Source organism: Lissotriton vulgaris, chromosome 5 (genome assembly GCF_964263255.1).
Source record: "Lissotriton vulgaris chromosome 5, aLisVul1.2, whole genome shotgun sequence".
Classification (NCBI taxonomy): Eukaryota; Metazoa; Chordata; class Amphibia; order Caudata; family Salamandridae; genus Lissotriton; species Lissotriton vulgaris.
The window spans coordinates 1,639,811,106-1,639,826,614 of NC_141693.1; the positions used below are offsets into that span (position 1 = coordinate 1,639,811,106).

Here is a 15,509-nt window from a genome sequence, read left to right on the forward strand (position 1 = left end):
GAATACCCCCACAACCAATACCACCACCACCAATACCACTTCCAAAACCACCACCAATACCACCACCAATACCAATAACACCACCACCAATACCTCAGATAATACTGCCACCACTGCTAGTACCACTACCACCATCAATAGCATCACCACCACCAATTCCACTACCACCAATACCACCACCAATACCCCCAGCAGCACCAATACCACCATCCCCTCCAATAGCAACACCAATACCACTACTATTTCCACCACCACCAATATCACTGCCACCACCAATTCCACCACCACCAATACCACCACCACCACTACCAAACCCCAATACCACCAACCCCAATAACACCACCCCAATGCCACCACCATCAATAAAACCACCACCAATACCACCACCACTAATACCACCAATACCACCACCACTAATACCACCACTGCCACCAATACCACCACCACCACCAATACCATCTCCACCAATACCAATATCAATACCACCACCACCAATACCAATACAACCACCACCAATACCACCACCCCCAATACCAGTACCACCACCACCAATATGAAGACCACCAGCACTAATACCAATACCAACACCACCAATATCAATACCACCACCACTAATGCCAACACCCCCAATACCAGCACCACCAATACCACCAGCACCAATACCACCACCACCAATATCAATACCACCACCACCAACGCCAACACCACCAATACCAGCACCACCAATACCAGCACCACCAATACCACCAGCGACAATACCACCAATACCAATACCAACACCACAACCAATACCACCAATATCACCACCACCAATGCCACCACCTCAGTGCCTCTCGCTCACTGGTAATAGCAGGGGTACTGTACGAGGCTGGAGCTGCTGCTGAGACCATCCCTCCCTCCATGCCTGCCATAAAGCACATCCCACCCTGCAATAGGAGGTGAAGGCAGGATCCTACTACAGCTGGAATGTTTTTTATTTGGCCAAAGCTAGCAATGACATTACGCAATGCCATACTGCACACTCAAATCACGGAGAGGGTAGTATAAAGCCCCCACTCCAACTCTTCCTCCTGAGCCGCAACAGTGTAATCACAAAATGAAAGGCGTTACAGCGCTTTGTTAGTGTTTATAGCTCGGATCATATGTAACTCTCACTTAACACTTTGTGTATGTGTAATTTACAACACCTACATATCTTCTTCACTGCACTATTTATCACTACTTTGAAGACGTCGCATGAATGCCAGACCTATTGCATTGCAAATGCTTGTTGCCTTTCTGCGCTATTTGGACTGTTTGGATTTTGTCATTTCAGTCTTAAATGATTTATTACATTTTACTCTATTTTTCCAAATTGATGTGGGATTTTTCATTTGCTAGGTTTCATGTTATTTCTGTTTGAAGTGCTGCATATATTCTACATACATTTCCTAACTGCTTTTGTTCTAGTACTAGAGTAATAAACTCAGGTTAATTTGGGGGTTTCTTGTGCGTTCACCCTGACAAGTATTGTGGTTGCTGCTTGAGAGTGGTTTCATCCCCTCAACCAATAAGCCAATTTCTCACAAGGTCTATTGCCATATAATTTGCTGAAAGTGCAATGCTTGCAGTCTTTTTAGCGGAAGCACTCAATTTCATTCCGATCAAATCCTGAACTCAGGGAGACTAGCATGTGAGTGTGTCTTAAGCCCTTCTCAGAAGGACTCTGAAAGTTTTTTCTTATTGATCACATACGGTCAGGTGACAGTTCCACTGTCAAGCCACACCTAAAAATCCAAGTAGGTTAATGATTGCCCTCCTCTCATCTGTGATGCTGCCAGAGAAAAGCATGGTAAATTATCTTGTAATATACAACACTTTAATAACATTACATTGTCATGTGCATGCCCCAGAAAGGTTATGCTCATGCAGCTGGATTAATATAGAACTTGATCACAGCAGCGCGGAGGGCAAGCACACAACCTCTGCCAAATAAAAACATTTGCTCCTGGCTCCCAACATGTGGGCGGAGCCCCTCTCTCCTTGATTCTGGCACTGTCAAGCCAGATCGAGTGCCTAGTTTGCGGATTATTGGCAGACACAATTTCATCATAGTATTACTATGGACCTTAATAAAAAAGTTAGTTAGTTAGTAGGTGTGTGGCTCTCATTAATCTGTTTTTGCTTTTGCACTTCAGCACTTGCAAAAATGATACATGGTGCATTCTTTACAAGATTGCAGTATCTGTTTTTCGAAAACAATTGTATGCTGTTATATTGAACAATTAACCTTCTGGCACTACCTGGATGTTTGTGACCAGGTGGTCTCCAGCCTACTGTACTGTTGATATTAACTTCATCAGTGCTGGGTGCCTGGATGCGAACAGGTGACACAATGGAAGCTGACCAATATAATGGGTAGAGGTTAGAACCTGGGTAGCATACTGCTCCCGGGAGTCTCTGTATGAATTCAGGAGCTCACTTTCAGATCCCAGATGTTATTGTGAAGCACAATTGTACTTTTCTTGACAAACCTTAGCCTGGGAGTACTGCCAAAAATCACAAATGAAGCTGATAATTAAATAAGTAGATGGTTCAAATATATTATTTACAGTGGTACGATAAAGTTAAAATCATTGCATTTCTTTTCATCAGGAACAAGCGTTCCTATCACAATATGTTAAACCTTTTCTTTTCCTCCATAGGACAAGTTTCCAGGATACGGCAACAAGCTCGTACTTGCAATCTGCGTCACAGTGATAATCACAATAATTATTGCAGGTATTTGTGTAGCAGAGGTGAGTGTTAGATGAGTAATAGATGTTTTTGAAACTTTATTAAAGCTGTCAGTATCTTTATAAGTTGCAAAATGTAGACCTTCTTGAGCTAATATCAGGCTTGCTCGTTGTGACCTATGTTATGGCTTTAGCGCTCCTGTGAACGTTGTTGCATATGTTGTATTTCAATGTGTGCTAGCCCATATCTTACTTGCTAGCCAGCCCTGGATACAGATCTTTTCGAACCTTTCTACACATTCTTTTGTGAATTGGAAGAGGCCTTATGTTCTAATGCTAGCCTGATTAGGTTGACAAGGGGCCACTCAGTTACTTGTTCATGTTAATAGCTCAGTGCCTCTACCCGAGATGATGTTCTTCCTGGAAAAGATTAGAACTGCTTTTAAATTGTTTTTCTTCTCTTTTCCGTTTTTGGTCTCTATTAAGTCCCTTAAATATGCCTATAACCTTACTTTAGATCATCGATTCCTTGCCAGACATTATTGGAATAGGAAAACGATCTCTATTCTCTGTTATCTTGCTGTTATTTCTGATGAATAAAGGGGCAATGAAATTTGTCAAAATGCCATTTGTGACAAAATCCAATCTTACCTTATCTGAGCCCCAAATGTTATCTGAAAAATTATAACTGCAGTAAGTGTAGAGGTTCTACAAAATTAAAATGAGTTAACCGAAAAATAAATCTGTTTTAGTTGCTAAACCATTGAACAAGTGCTGCAGTTATAGGCAAGAAGGGTAGCGACCATGTGGCATGCAGGTGCTCCTGTACCAAATTGGGCATTTTAAACCAAGCTCAGCTTTGCATGCCCAACTGTTTCCATCCTGTGTCATACACCGCGTCAAGTGTCCGAGATAACTTCATTAGCCCAAGCACAACTCGGATTCTAGTCACACTCTCATTTGTTTGCCCAGACACAGACTTGTATGCCAGGTACAGTTACTTATCTCTCTCTACAGAGCCATATATCATATGCCCTGTAGAGGCTCATAAGACCTGGTCCCTTGCCTCTTGGCTTCTTGCCATCCATCATTTCCTCATGTATGCTTCAGATCCCCTTCTTAAGTATGCCAGTGAAATTCACACTCAAGATTAGTCCAGATTTCCACAAAACTCTCTGAGACTTGTGTCTAAAGGTGCCTCAGACACCCTGAGTGACAGTTGCTACAATCATTCTTCTCCATATACTAGACCCACTGCCATAACACACCGCAGTCCCAAAACAAATTTCTTTTTGCCTACAACCCATCTAGGACAGACACAATGAAGTATGACGAAGGCAAGTGCCGAAACGCGTTTTTCTTTTGTGCAATAAACACACTGGTTTAACTTACTGCAAATGCTGGTTTGTTTGACATTGTCAGGCAGAGGAGCTGTGAATATATATATATATATATATATATATATATATATATATATATATATATATATATATATCCAAGAAGACACTGTCTTTTTCCTTCACACGACAGAGAATCAAGGGTGTTGTTGCCGAATAAAATCACTTAACAAGCAAAATTGGGCCTTGACTCTCTGTCGTGTGAAGGAAAAAGACAGTGTCTTCTTGGATCTAAAGGGGTAAGACGAAACCCCGTTGAGGCCCGCCATTGTCAAAGAGGCGCAGGCAGAACTTCGTCATTATTTTGGAATATATATATATATATATATATATATATATATATATATATATATATATATATATATATATATATATATATATATATATGTATATGTATATGTCTATATATATATATACATATATGCTTCATAGCGTCATAGCTACATAGTGTCGGCTATGCAGCACATGTGAGCTGCGTAGGCGAGACCTAAAAATGCTCTTCCTTTGGAAACTTGGTCGACCTAAAAATGCCTATGAAAACTTGGTCCTAACTATACCTACCTTCTGGCAACCGCCAGTAGGTTAGTTATATATATATATATATATAAGAGCTTAACGTCGCTTTCAATCGGCGTACTGACAACAATGATGAAAGAGGCAGCAGCTGACTGCAAATCACGTGTCCCTCAGCCTGCTCAAACAAGCGGGCGCCTCGGGCGGCAGCAGTGGGCGGGGGCCTGCGTGATTCCCTTGCGGGAGCGTGCGATCATTGCCACCATATGGTGCCGCGCGCTCCCGCAAGGGAATCACCGGACGTGCACGAGTTGCCATTGCAAGCAATGCAACGCTTGCACGTTTTTGCCCTCAAAGCTGTGCCGATGGCTACAGGTCTCTCTCCTATGTATATCTATATATCTCTCTCTATATCTCTCTCTCTCTCTCTCTCTTTATATATATATATATATATATATATATATATATATATATATATACACGTAGCTCGTCACTTAAACCAGGCTGCCGCCGAAGTTTGCCGCACAAATGACAAAAGCAGACCGAGATTTCGTGCTGATTCAAGGTGGTTTTATTTTCTCAGCCAGCCAGCCACCATTACGAGTTTCGCCTCCAACGAAGCTTAATCACATGGCAAATTGCGGTAGGCAGTGACCAGTATTTAAAGTGACAGTACATAGGTAATACAGAGTATCTACCGGACAAACATGGAAAAAATACTACTGTTGAATAACAGTGCAAATTAGCAAAACCGATACAAATACCACAATCGAATAAATATAAGATGAATAAATATGGTAAAATCATATAAAAATCAAAGTGTTATAAAAATAATTATTGTTGTTTTCTTTGGAATAAATTCACCAACAATTTTACAACTAATTATTCCTCAAGTATTTTTTACAACTGCAATGATATATTCCTTGTGAATATATAATTTAATTCCTTGCAGCAGAAAAAACAATTGTCAATCTCTCCATTCAATCTAATGGTTTTTTGTATCGATAGTTGATATTGCCCCAGTGGGCATTAATCCATTTAATAGTCCTACTCTGACCACAAATCACATAACTAATATACTGGTACCTGAAAGTCATATTAAGTGTAAATGACAAAAAGAAAGTGCTCGTGCAAGTGCAAAATTAAATTTCAATGTCCGGGACCATCCCGGTTTGAACCCCCACCATTTTAAAACGTCATATTCAGAGGCGTGAAATGTTGTCATTGATAAAATGATTCAGCAGAAACACTAATATACAATACAGGCAATTCTAAATGCTGCATATTCCTAGCAAACATGTCATTAACATGATCCCAAGATTACAAAGTAAGATCTTATGTGTGCATTTTTCTATGTAAAGGCTAAATTATAGTAAACAGGTATGTAAGTCTTCTGTGGCATTTAAACCATTCGGTTGTGTACTGTCCAGCTCCAGAATGTATCTGGTTTCGAGAAGCCGAAGCCTCGCTTCTCTATCTCCTCCTCTTTTTAGAGACCACACTGTATCTATAACATAGTACTGGAGCTCAGATGGATTTGACTCATGAGATGTTTCAAAATGCCTGGCTACCGGATGGGCCTGATCTTTACCAACTAGCCCACCAGCAACCTCAAGTATGTGCCAGGGGGCTGCATTGCAGAGAGGTGTAAAAAGGGGCGTGGCCTCATTACACTTCTCTGCAAGGGAGCCCCCTGGCCCATACTGGAGGCTCCTGGTGGGCTAGTTGGCCCCCAGGTATCCCCAGTATGCAAGTGGAATTAGTTCCACCTCTGCAAATGCGCCAGGGGGCACGTTTGCAGAGACGTGCAGGGAGGGGGCGTGGCCTCCTCCCGATCCTATTTTTGTTTTTTTTAAAATACTTTTAAGAAGGGGGGCTGTGTAGCCCACTTATTTTTCTTTTTTTTGGGGCCCTGGGGACCCCATCCCCCAGGGCCTGCCCCCAATTCTTTTTTTATTTATTTTTTAACCGGAAGGGGGCTGCGTAGCCCCCATCCCGTGGCCAATTCCAGCCCTGGGGACCCCATCCCCCGGGGCATGGCCAACTATTCTTTTTTTTGTGGAGGGGGGCTGCATAGCCTCCTCCTATGCCCTCTTAAGGCCCCGGGAACCCCATCCCTAGGGCCTGCCCCCAATTCTTTTTTTATTTATTTTTTAACTGGAAGGGGGCTGCGTAGCCCCCATCCAGTGGCCAATTCCAGCCCCGGGGACCCCATCCCCGGGGCTGGAATTGTTGTTTTCCCATCCCCCAGGGCTGGAATTGTTGTTTTTTCAATAATGGAGGGGGGCCGCATGGCCCCCCTCCTTGGCACCTTATAGCCGCGGGGACCCCATCCCCCAGGGCCTGCCCTCTCCGTTGGGGACCGTGGGGGGGTTCCCAAGCCCCCCACGGTCCCTGCTGGCTTCCCACATCCTGCGGGAACCAGCATTGCTTTTTAGCTGCGCCCCATGCAGAAAAGCAATACGCTTTGATTTTTGAAAGAGAGAGCAGGTTTCCTGCTCTCTCTTTCAAAAATCAAAGCAGTTTGCTGTGGTACGGTGGGAGCCGCGAGGCTTCCGCCCTACCAAAGCAAACAACAGTGTCCCAAGGGTAGGTACCCCGGACACTGCAGGAGCCGGCCCTGGGGGGTGGAGGTCCCCAGGGCCATAATGGGCTCCAGGAGGGGGACTGCATGGCCCCCCTCCCACCTGATAAAAGCCCTGAGGGGTGGGGGTCCCCGGGGCTGGGGACCACCACCATAGGCTCACTTAGAGGCCCCCCAACATACACATACAAGCCCCGGGGGGTGGCGGTCCCTGGGGCTGCGGGGGGCTGTATGCCCCCGCTATCATAATTACTTTGCCCCGGGGGGTTGCGGTCCCCGGGGCTGTTTGGGGGAAATGGGGGCCCCTTTTTTTCATTATGTCCCCAGGATTTGGTCCCCCCGGGGGCTAATTTGCAAAAAAGCAGATCATTTTTTTTTCCGCGGGGTACGCATACCACGATTTACAAAAAAAATGATAATTTTTGGGGCCTTGGGGGTCCTTGTGGGACCCCCTGAGCAGGCCTAGGGGGTCAGGGTGTGTCTACCCTTCCTCCTTTGAGTGTTTTGCGTGTTTGTTTTCTGCTTTCTTGTGCCTCGGTTCTACCGAGGCACAAGATGGCTGCCAACACTTCCTGGTTTGAAGTGTTGACAGCCAATTAGCATAAAGCTCGTGCTTGGGAAGGTACGCGTACTGTACAGAGTATGGTACTTCACATATAGATATACCGTATCTAAGATTTTACTTTTGAATTTCTCAGGAACTACTAAACGGATTTACACCATTCAACAATAAGCATGATCTGCGAACAGAACTCTACATTTTTGCCAAATTTGCTGTAATTCCGTTCTGCCGTACAGGCTGTATCCCGGGCTAAAGGTCCTATGGAAATAGCATGGGGAAAACATGTTTTGGGACCCCTTTTTTTCTCAGCTCCCGCTTCACGATTCACCTCCCAAACTTTCAGGGAAGAAGTGGAGTGGAGCAGGCCATTTGCTTGGAGAATTTCGTAAACATTCGTCCACCGGCGCCAAAGTTATTCCAAATAGAATGTTGCAGATTTCCTATGAAAACTAGGTCCTAACTCTAAATATATATATATATATATATATATATATATATATATATGAAATCCAACCTGTTGCCGGCGGCAGCCGTCAGCCAGCACACACGTACACAGACTCCTTGAATAATCACCGCAAACCAGACTTCTTTGCAGAAAGATTTATTGCCAACAAATGGTGAAGGTGGCGCCAGTCATCAGACGCGTTTCGGACTTACGTCCTTGCTCACTGATGAGCGAGTGAAGTGGAGGTCACACATATATACAAAATTGATGCACATTTGAATTTCGCGCCTAAACCAAAAGCTAAACATAGTTGGTGGACTCACATGTAAAGTCACATACCAAGCCCAAATAGCGGGCGCCATTTTGTAATGGTGTTTGGTGGAATACAAATGTGTGCTAAGACTATCTCATAAATTAATGGATAAATTAAATCCATTTAGTTGCATCGAGTATACTCAAATAGAAACATATCAAAAAACAAGTGTATTAAACATGCTTGCAAAAGGAGAACGTTATGGCACATTTCACAAGTAAACATAGGCATACCGTGTGAAACCATACTCAAATATATAAATTTGCAAATTCGACAAATTTGATAAGTGCCTGCACAATGTGACAGTTATTTGCGTAAATGTACAACGCGCTGATGTTATATATCTCCTTGTGATATGAATACAAAAAATGAAATTGAATTCATTGTCTTGTTTAATCAATCGACTCAATGCACTATATATATAAAACGTGATATTGTCGTATATCAATTTAAGACGAGAGGGCAATGTCCGTACAAATACATTTGGAAACACAAAACTGAGTATATCTACATATTTACAAAAGAAAATCAATTGTATGCGATGATAGTCTGGGTGTTGGAACAGACGATATATTTTAATCGTAATCGAGATATAATTCCATAGTTAAACCGTACCCCTTGGTACCTAGTAGGGAATGTTTGTGTAAGATACCTTGAACTCGATTATGTCACACGGGATGATTACAGAAATGTGGCCAATAATTTGAAAATTAGCCAACCATTAAACTCCCCCGTGATCAACCAATAATGTGTTTGTCAACCAAAAGTTTCTTTTCCCCCCTACTCGTCATTAGATATACAAGGATGGTCAAGTATTACTAATGGGACACTCCAATTAAAAGGTGAAGGCTTAAAAACGGAACTTCTCATATAAATATCATGAGAGCCGTAAAAGTGTACGTTTGAAAATAATAAAGTGCTAAAGTGTGAATGTGCAATTTAACGGTTTCAAAAAGGTCTATATGCCCAAGTTACTGTTCATAAACAATTGCATTGTAATTCTGATCTAGTTCTGGCTACACTGGACAGTCCTAAAACAACTGATAGATAAGAGAAATTGTGGTATATGTGGACAAATCCATTTACAACAATTTACTCAAGTTGTAATTCTGGTTAGCCATGTAGAATAACATTCACCGCTTATACTGAAGCCCTATGTCAGATACATACGCATAGGTCACTTAAGCATGAGATGGTCACTATAGGAAGTTGCGCAGATCTTCCCCTGTGTTCAAACCCCCAGTATGTTTACTGTTGAGCATGACTATATATTTTGACTCCAGTTGGCGTAGGCGTTTTTCGTTGTCTCCTCCTCTCTTATTGGGGATTATCGCATCTATCACGAAATATTTCAAGTGATTTAGGTTTTGCTTATGGACAGCCTGAAAATGCCTGGCCACTGGGTAGGCGGGATCCGCATTCACTATGGCCCGTAAATGCTGAAGGATGCGTAAATACACCTCCCCTTTAGTGCTCCCTACGTATATGAGGTTACAGCTGCATTGTAATATGTATACTGCCAACTCAGTGCGGCAAGTGTAGTGAGATTTGAGCATGATAGGTTGGGTGTCAAACGGTGTTGGAAAAGATTTCATATTTACACCAAATTTGCATGCTCTGCAGCTTATGCAGCGAAAAAAACCTTTGCGCGGGGATAGCCAGTTGTCAGATGGTGTTTCTGGGCTATTTTTGACTAAGCTGTTGCGCATTGAGTATGCCCTCCTGAAGGTGACAGTGGGGGATTCTGGCATGATGTCTCTGAGGATGTTGTCAGTCAGGATAATTGGCCATTCACGCTTAACGAGTTTGGTGATTGCTTTGGCTTGACGGCTGTACCCTGTTATTAAACGTATGGTATTGCCATCTTGTGCTTCTAAATGAGTCACATTGGTTCTCGATCTAAGGGGATCTAAGAGTACCTGTCTATCCATTCTATTTGCTTTTTCCATGCTAGACAGTAGTTTTTTATCATCATAGCCCCTGACTAGTAAGCGTCGTCTACATTCCTCCTGATGGTAATCTCTTATTTCTGTGGTACTGCATGAACGATGAATTCTTAAAAACTCTCCATATGGGATGGCAGCTATCGTGTGTTCTGGATGGAAGCTGTGTGCATGGAGAATAGTATTCCCTGAGGTGGTTTTCCTGAATAACCCTGTGGTGATTTTACCTTCAATGATTTTAACATGCACATCTAGGAATGTGGCCACATCCCTACTAATATCTGCTGAAAATTGAAGGTTCAGACAGTTGTCATTAATGTTCCTGACAAATGTTTCAGCTTCGATCATATTGCCACGCCATATGATGAAAATATCATCTATATACCGCCAGTATTCGACGATATTTCCATCCCACCATGGTTTGTGGGTTACTTTGAGGACATGTTCCTCCCACCACCCCACGTGGAGACCCGCGTAGGTGGGGGAAAAACATGCCCCCATCGCCACCCCTCTCTGTTGTTTGAACACCTCATTGTTAAATAGAAATACATTATTGTTCAAGCATATTTCTATCATGGATAAAAGCATCATATTGTGGCAGTGAAATTCTATAGGTCTCTGATCAAGAAAATGCTTTACCGCTCTGATGCCATCCTTGTGTTCAATGCTTGTGTAAAGCGAGGCGATGTCCATGGTGATTAGAAGATGATCAGCAGACCAAGTGCACTGATTAAGTTTGTGTAAGAAATCAGTAGAGTCCTTAAGGTATGCTGGTAGTTTTAGGACAAAGTCTTGAAGATAAAAATCAATGTACTTTGATGTATTCTCAAAAATCCCATTGATGGCGGACACAATCGGCCTCCCGGGCACTGGAGTGGTCTGTTTGTGCACTTTCGGGATGAAATAAATTATTGGAATCACCGGATTTCATTTGTGCAAGAATTTTAGTTCATCTTTAGAGATTAAACCATCCCTCTTCCATTGTTGTAGTTTCTTAGCATATACATCTTCTATGGTTCTGACAGTTTTCATGTCAATTCTACTATAACAAGTAGGATCGTTGAGTTGATGATATGCCTCTTGGATGTAATCCTCTTTAGCCCAGAGAACTATGTTTCCACCCTTATCTGATTGGTTGATGACAATCTTGGTTTCCTTTTGCAGTTTGTTCATAAGGGTGTGATGTGCTCTCATTCTGTGGTCTTGATGTTTACGCTGCTTCATTGACTTAATTTGTAATTTTTTAAGTTCTGCCACCAGTCTGTCTGCATAAATATCAATAGCGTCTCTGGGCATGTAGGGAACAAAAGTGGAAGGGGATTTAAAGGGAGTGCCGGTTGACTGTGCCACATCTATTTCTTCAAATTCCGCCATGTCTTGTGTGCTTACAGTGTCATCCATATCCAATTGCAGTTGGTGCACGGTCTTCATAAGGGTGATGTCTTTTGCTGCCAATCCACTGGGCATGGGGCCTCTCTTTTTCTCTTGGCCCGGCCTAGAACTTGTGCTATTTTTTATGACATAATATTTCTTAAGTTTGATTTTCCTGATATATTTGAAGATATCCACCCTGGTGTTGACATAATTGAAATTGCTTTCGGGACAAAATGAAAGGCCTAGCGAGAGCAATTGTTTTTCAGCTTCATCCAACTGAATTCCGGATAGGTTGACAATGGTATTCTCGTTCACTGATTTTTGTTCTGCCACTGTTTCTTTTTTGATGGTCTCCCTCTTGGCTTTGGCGCATCTGCGGCGTTGTTTGCGTCTCCTGTTGCGCCTTTGGGTAGAGTTGATTTTGGAATACGTGCTCGTAGGGTCAGTTTTCTCTGGAGTCTTACGTATTCCATCTCCTCCCCTAATGTTAATTGGCCCAAATCCTCATCGTCTCGGGCATTCAATGTGCCATCATCGGAGTCATCGCTGCTAGGGACCAGACTCAGATCTGATCCTGACAAGGTAGAGCCCATCGTCGATGTCGTTGCTTGTTGGACCGGAAGCGCTCCTTTATTTGATGCATTCTTTTTTTGTTTTCTTAGATGGTCGTATTTTCTAGCAAAAGTGTATATTTGCCCTAGGGCGTAGTCTTGCTCATCCCGGGCAAATTTGTATGCTTTCCTTGTTTTAATTGTTGCTTCCTGTTTTTTCAGACGTTCAGTCATTTCATTGGTGGTCTTTTCAATGAAAGCTCTGTCTGTATCAAAGATGTCTTTTTTCAGTTCTTCATTGATTTTAGCTATTTCATCTAAGTTCTTCTGCCGATCTACCTTAGCGTATTTGACCAGTAAGCATAACAAGCGCATCGATGCCTCCAGATTACTTTCAGCCCAGTCCTTTAATAAATCAGGGTTCGGATTCTCAAAGCTGGGAACCAACATAATTCTGAGGCCACGGGGCACCCTTCCAACTTCACGATATTTCTCTAGGGAGCGAATCTCCCACCACTTCGTGAGCTCCCCCCTCCGGTTCTTTTCAAGTTCTCGCATTAATTTCTTCACTTCAGTGTCACTTTCAGTTGTTTTATTCGGTCCAGCTTTGGCATTTTGTTTAACTTTGGGCACATTTAAAAAGAGCTCCTCAAATGCCTTCTCTCTCTCCCGCTCCTCTGACATGGCGCCACCTAATTTAGATGATTTCTCAAAAGTCAAGTGCTATTGTATCTCAGCACCTGATTTGCTGGCTTTTCGCGGTACCTCCCCAACCTGCAGCTATACTTTATGCGATGCCGATTCACTTTGGATACCTCTTCCGGTTGATGTCCTCCGACGTCTCCCTCAGCGGTAACCAAGTGATTCCAGTCGCTGTTGCCGTATCATGCAGGGGGCTGACCAAAATTGCTCCTCACTGGAACAAACACTCCAAGACAGTCGGTGTCAGGTCAGCTCACTTTCTGGTGGAGGGGTCTGTGCCTTCGGGGAACCGACCTCGTCCCGAATAAATGAAATCCAACCTGTTGCCGGCGGCAGCCGTCAGCCAGCACACACGTACACAGACTCCTTGAATAATCACCGCAAACCAGACTTCTTTGCAGAAAGATTTATTGCCAACAAATGGTGAAGGTGGCGCCAGTCATCAGACGCGTTTCGGACTTACGTCCTTGCTCACTGATGAGCGAGTGAAGTGGAGGTCACACATATATACAAAATTGATGCACATTTGAATTTCGCGCCTAAACCAAAAGCTAAACATAGTTGGTGGACTCACATGTAAAGTCACATACCAAGCCCAAATAGCGGGCGCCATTTTGTAATGGTGTTTGGTGGAATACAAATGTGTGCTAAGACCATCTCATAAATTATTGGATAAATTAAATCGATTTAGTTGCATCGAGTATACTCAAATAGAAACATATCAAAAAACAAGTGTATTAAACATGCTTGCAAAAGGAGAACGTTATGGCACATTTCACAAGTAAACATAGGCATACCGTGTGAAACATTACTCAAATATATAAATTTGCAAATTCGACAAATTTGATAAGTGCCTGCACAATGTGACAGTTATTTGCGTAAATGTACAACGCGCTGATGTTATATATCTCCTTGTGATATGAATACAAAAAATGAAAATGAATTCATTGTCTTGTTTAATCAATCGACTCGATGCACTATATATATAAAACGTGATATTGTCGTATATCAATTTAAGACGAGAGGGCAATGTCCGTACAAATACGTTTGGAAACACAAAACTGAGTATATCTACATATTTACAAAAGAAAATCAATTGTATGCGATGATAGTCTGGGTGTTGGAACAGACGATATATTTTAATCGTAATATAATTCCATAGTTAAACCGTACCCCTCGGTACCTAGTATGGAATGTTTGTGTAAGATACCTTGAACTCGATTATGTCACACGGGATGATTACAGAAATGTGGCCAATAATTTGAAATTTAGCCAACCATTAAACTCCCCCGTGATCAACCAATAATGTGTTTGTCAACGAAAAGTTTCTTTTCCCCCCTACTCGTCATTAGATATACAAGGATGGTCAAGTATTACTAATGGGACACTCCAATTAAAAGGTGAAGGCTTAAAAACGGAACTTCTCATATAAATGTCATGAGAGCCGTAAAAGTGTACGTTTGAAAATAATAAAGTGCTAAAGTGTGAATGTGCAATTTAACGATTTCAAAAAGGTCTATATGCCCAAGTTACTGTTCATAAACAATTGCATTGTAATTCTGATCTAGTTCTGGCTACACTGGACCCCATCCCCGGGGCTGGAATTGTTGTTTTCCCATCCCCCAGGGCTGGAATTGTTGTTTTTTCAATAATGGAGGGGGGGGCCGCATGGCCCCCCTCCTTGGCACCTTATAGCCCCGGGGACCCCATCCCCCAGGGCCTGCCCTCTCCGTTGGGGACCGTGGGGGGGTTCCCAAGCCCCCCACGGTCCCTGCTGGCTTCCCACATCCTGCGGGAACCAGCATTGCTTTTTAGCTGCGCCCCATGCAGAAAAGCAATACGCTTTGATTTTTGAAAGAGAGAGCAGGTTTCCTGCTCTCTCTTTCAAAAATCAAAGCAGTTTGCTGTGGTACGGTGGGAGCCGCGAGGCTTCCGCCCTACCAAAGCAAACAACAGTGTCCCAAGGGTAGGTACCCCGGACACTGTAGGAGCCGGCCCTGGGGGGTGGAGGTCCCCAGGGCCATAAAGGGCTCCAGGAGGGGGACTGCATGGCCCCCCTCCCACCTGATAAAAGCCCTGAGGGGTGGGGGTCCCCGGGGCTGGGGACCACCACCATAGGCTCACTTAGAGGCCCCCCAACATACACATACAAGCCCCGGGGGGTGGCGGTCCCTGGGGCTGCGGGGGGGCTGTATGCCCCCGCGATCATAATTACTTTGCCCCAGGGGGTTGCGGTCCCCGGGGCAGTGTTGTAAATTAGCATAAATGGGTTAGCGTTAGCAGAAGCCATTTCGCATTTAGAAGTTATCTTACCCGTTTTTTAGAAGCCATTTTAGTTTCTGGAGGCCATCTTGGCTACCATGTGCTGCCATGTGCTCACTTTGTACATTGTCCTACCTTCCTTTTAACTG

The 15,509-nt window shown here is 43.3% G+C and overlaps 1 protein-coding gene across 1 annotated transcript in view; it reads left to right on the forward strand.

The window, feature by feature from the left end:
- Positions 1-15,509, forward strand: part of LOC147716885 (uncharacterized) — a 2,312,058-nt gene that overhangs the window by 1,817,834 nt on the left and 478,715 nt on the right. Inside the window, exon 10 of the mRNA XM_086919819.1 lies at positions 2,685-2,777. Coding sequence (XP_086775945.1) covers positions 2,685-2,777 — 93 coding nt within the window. The remainder of the gene's footprint in view (positions 1-2,684; positions 2,778-15,509) is intronic.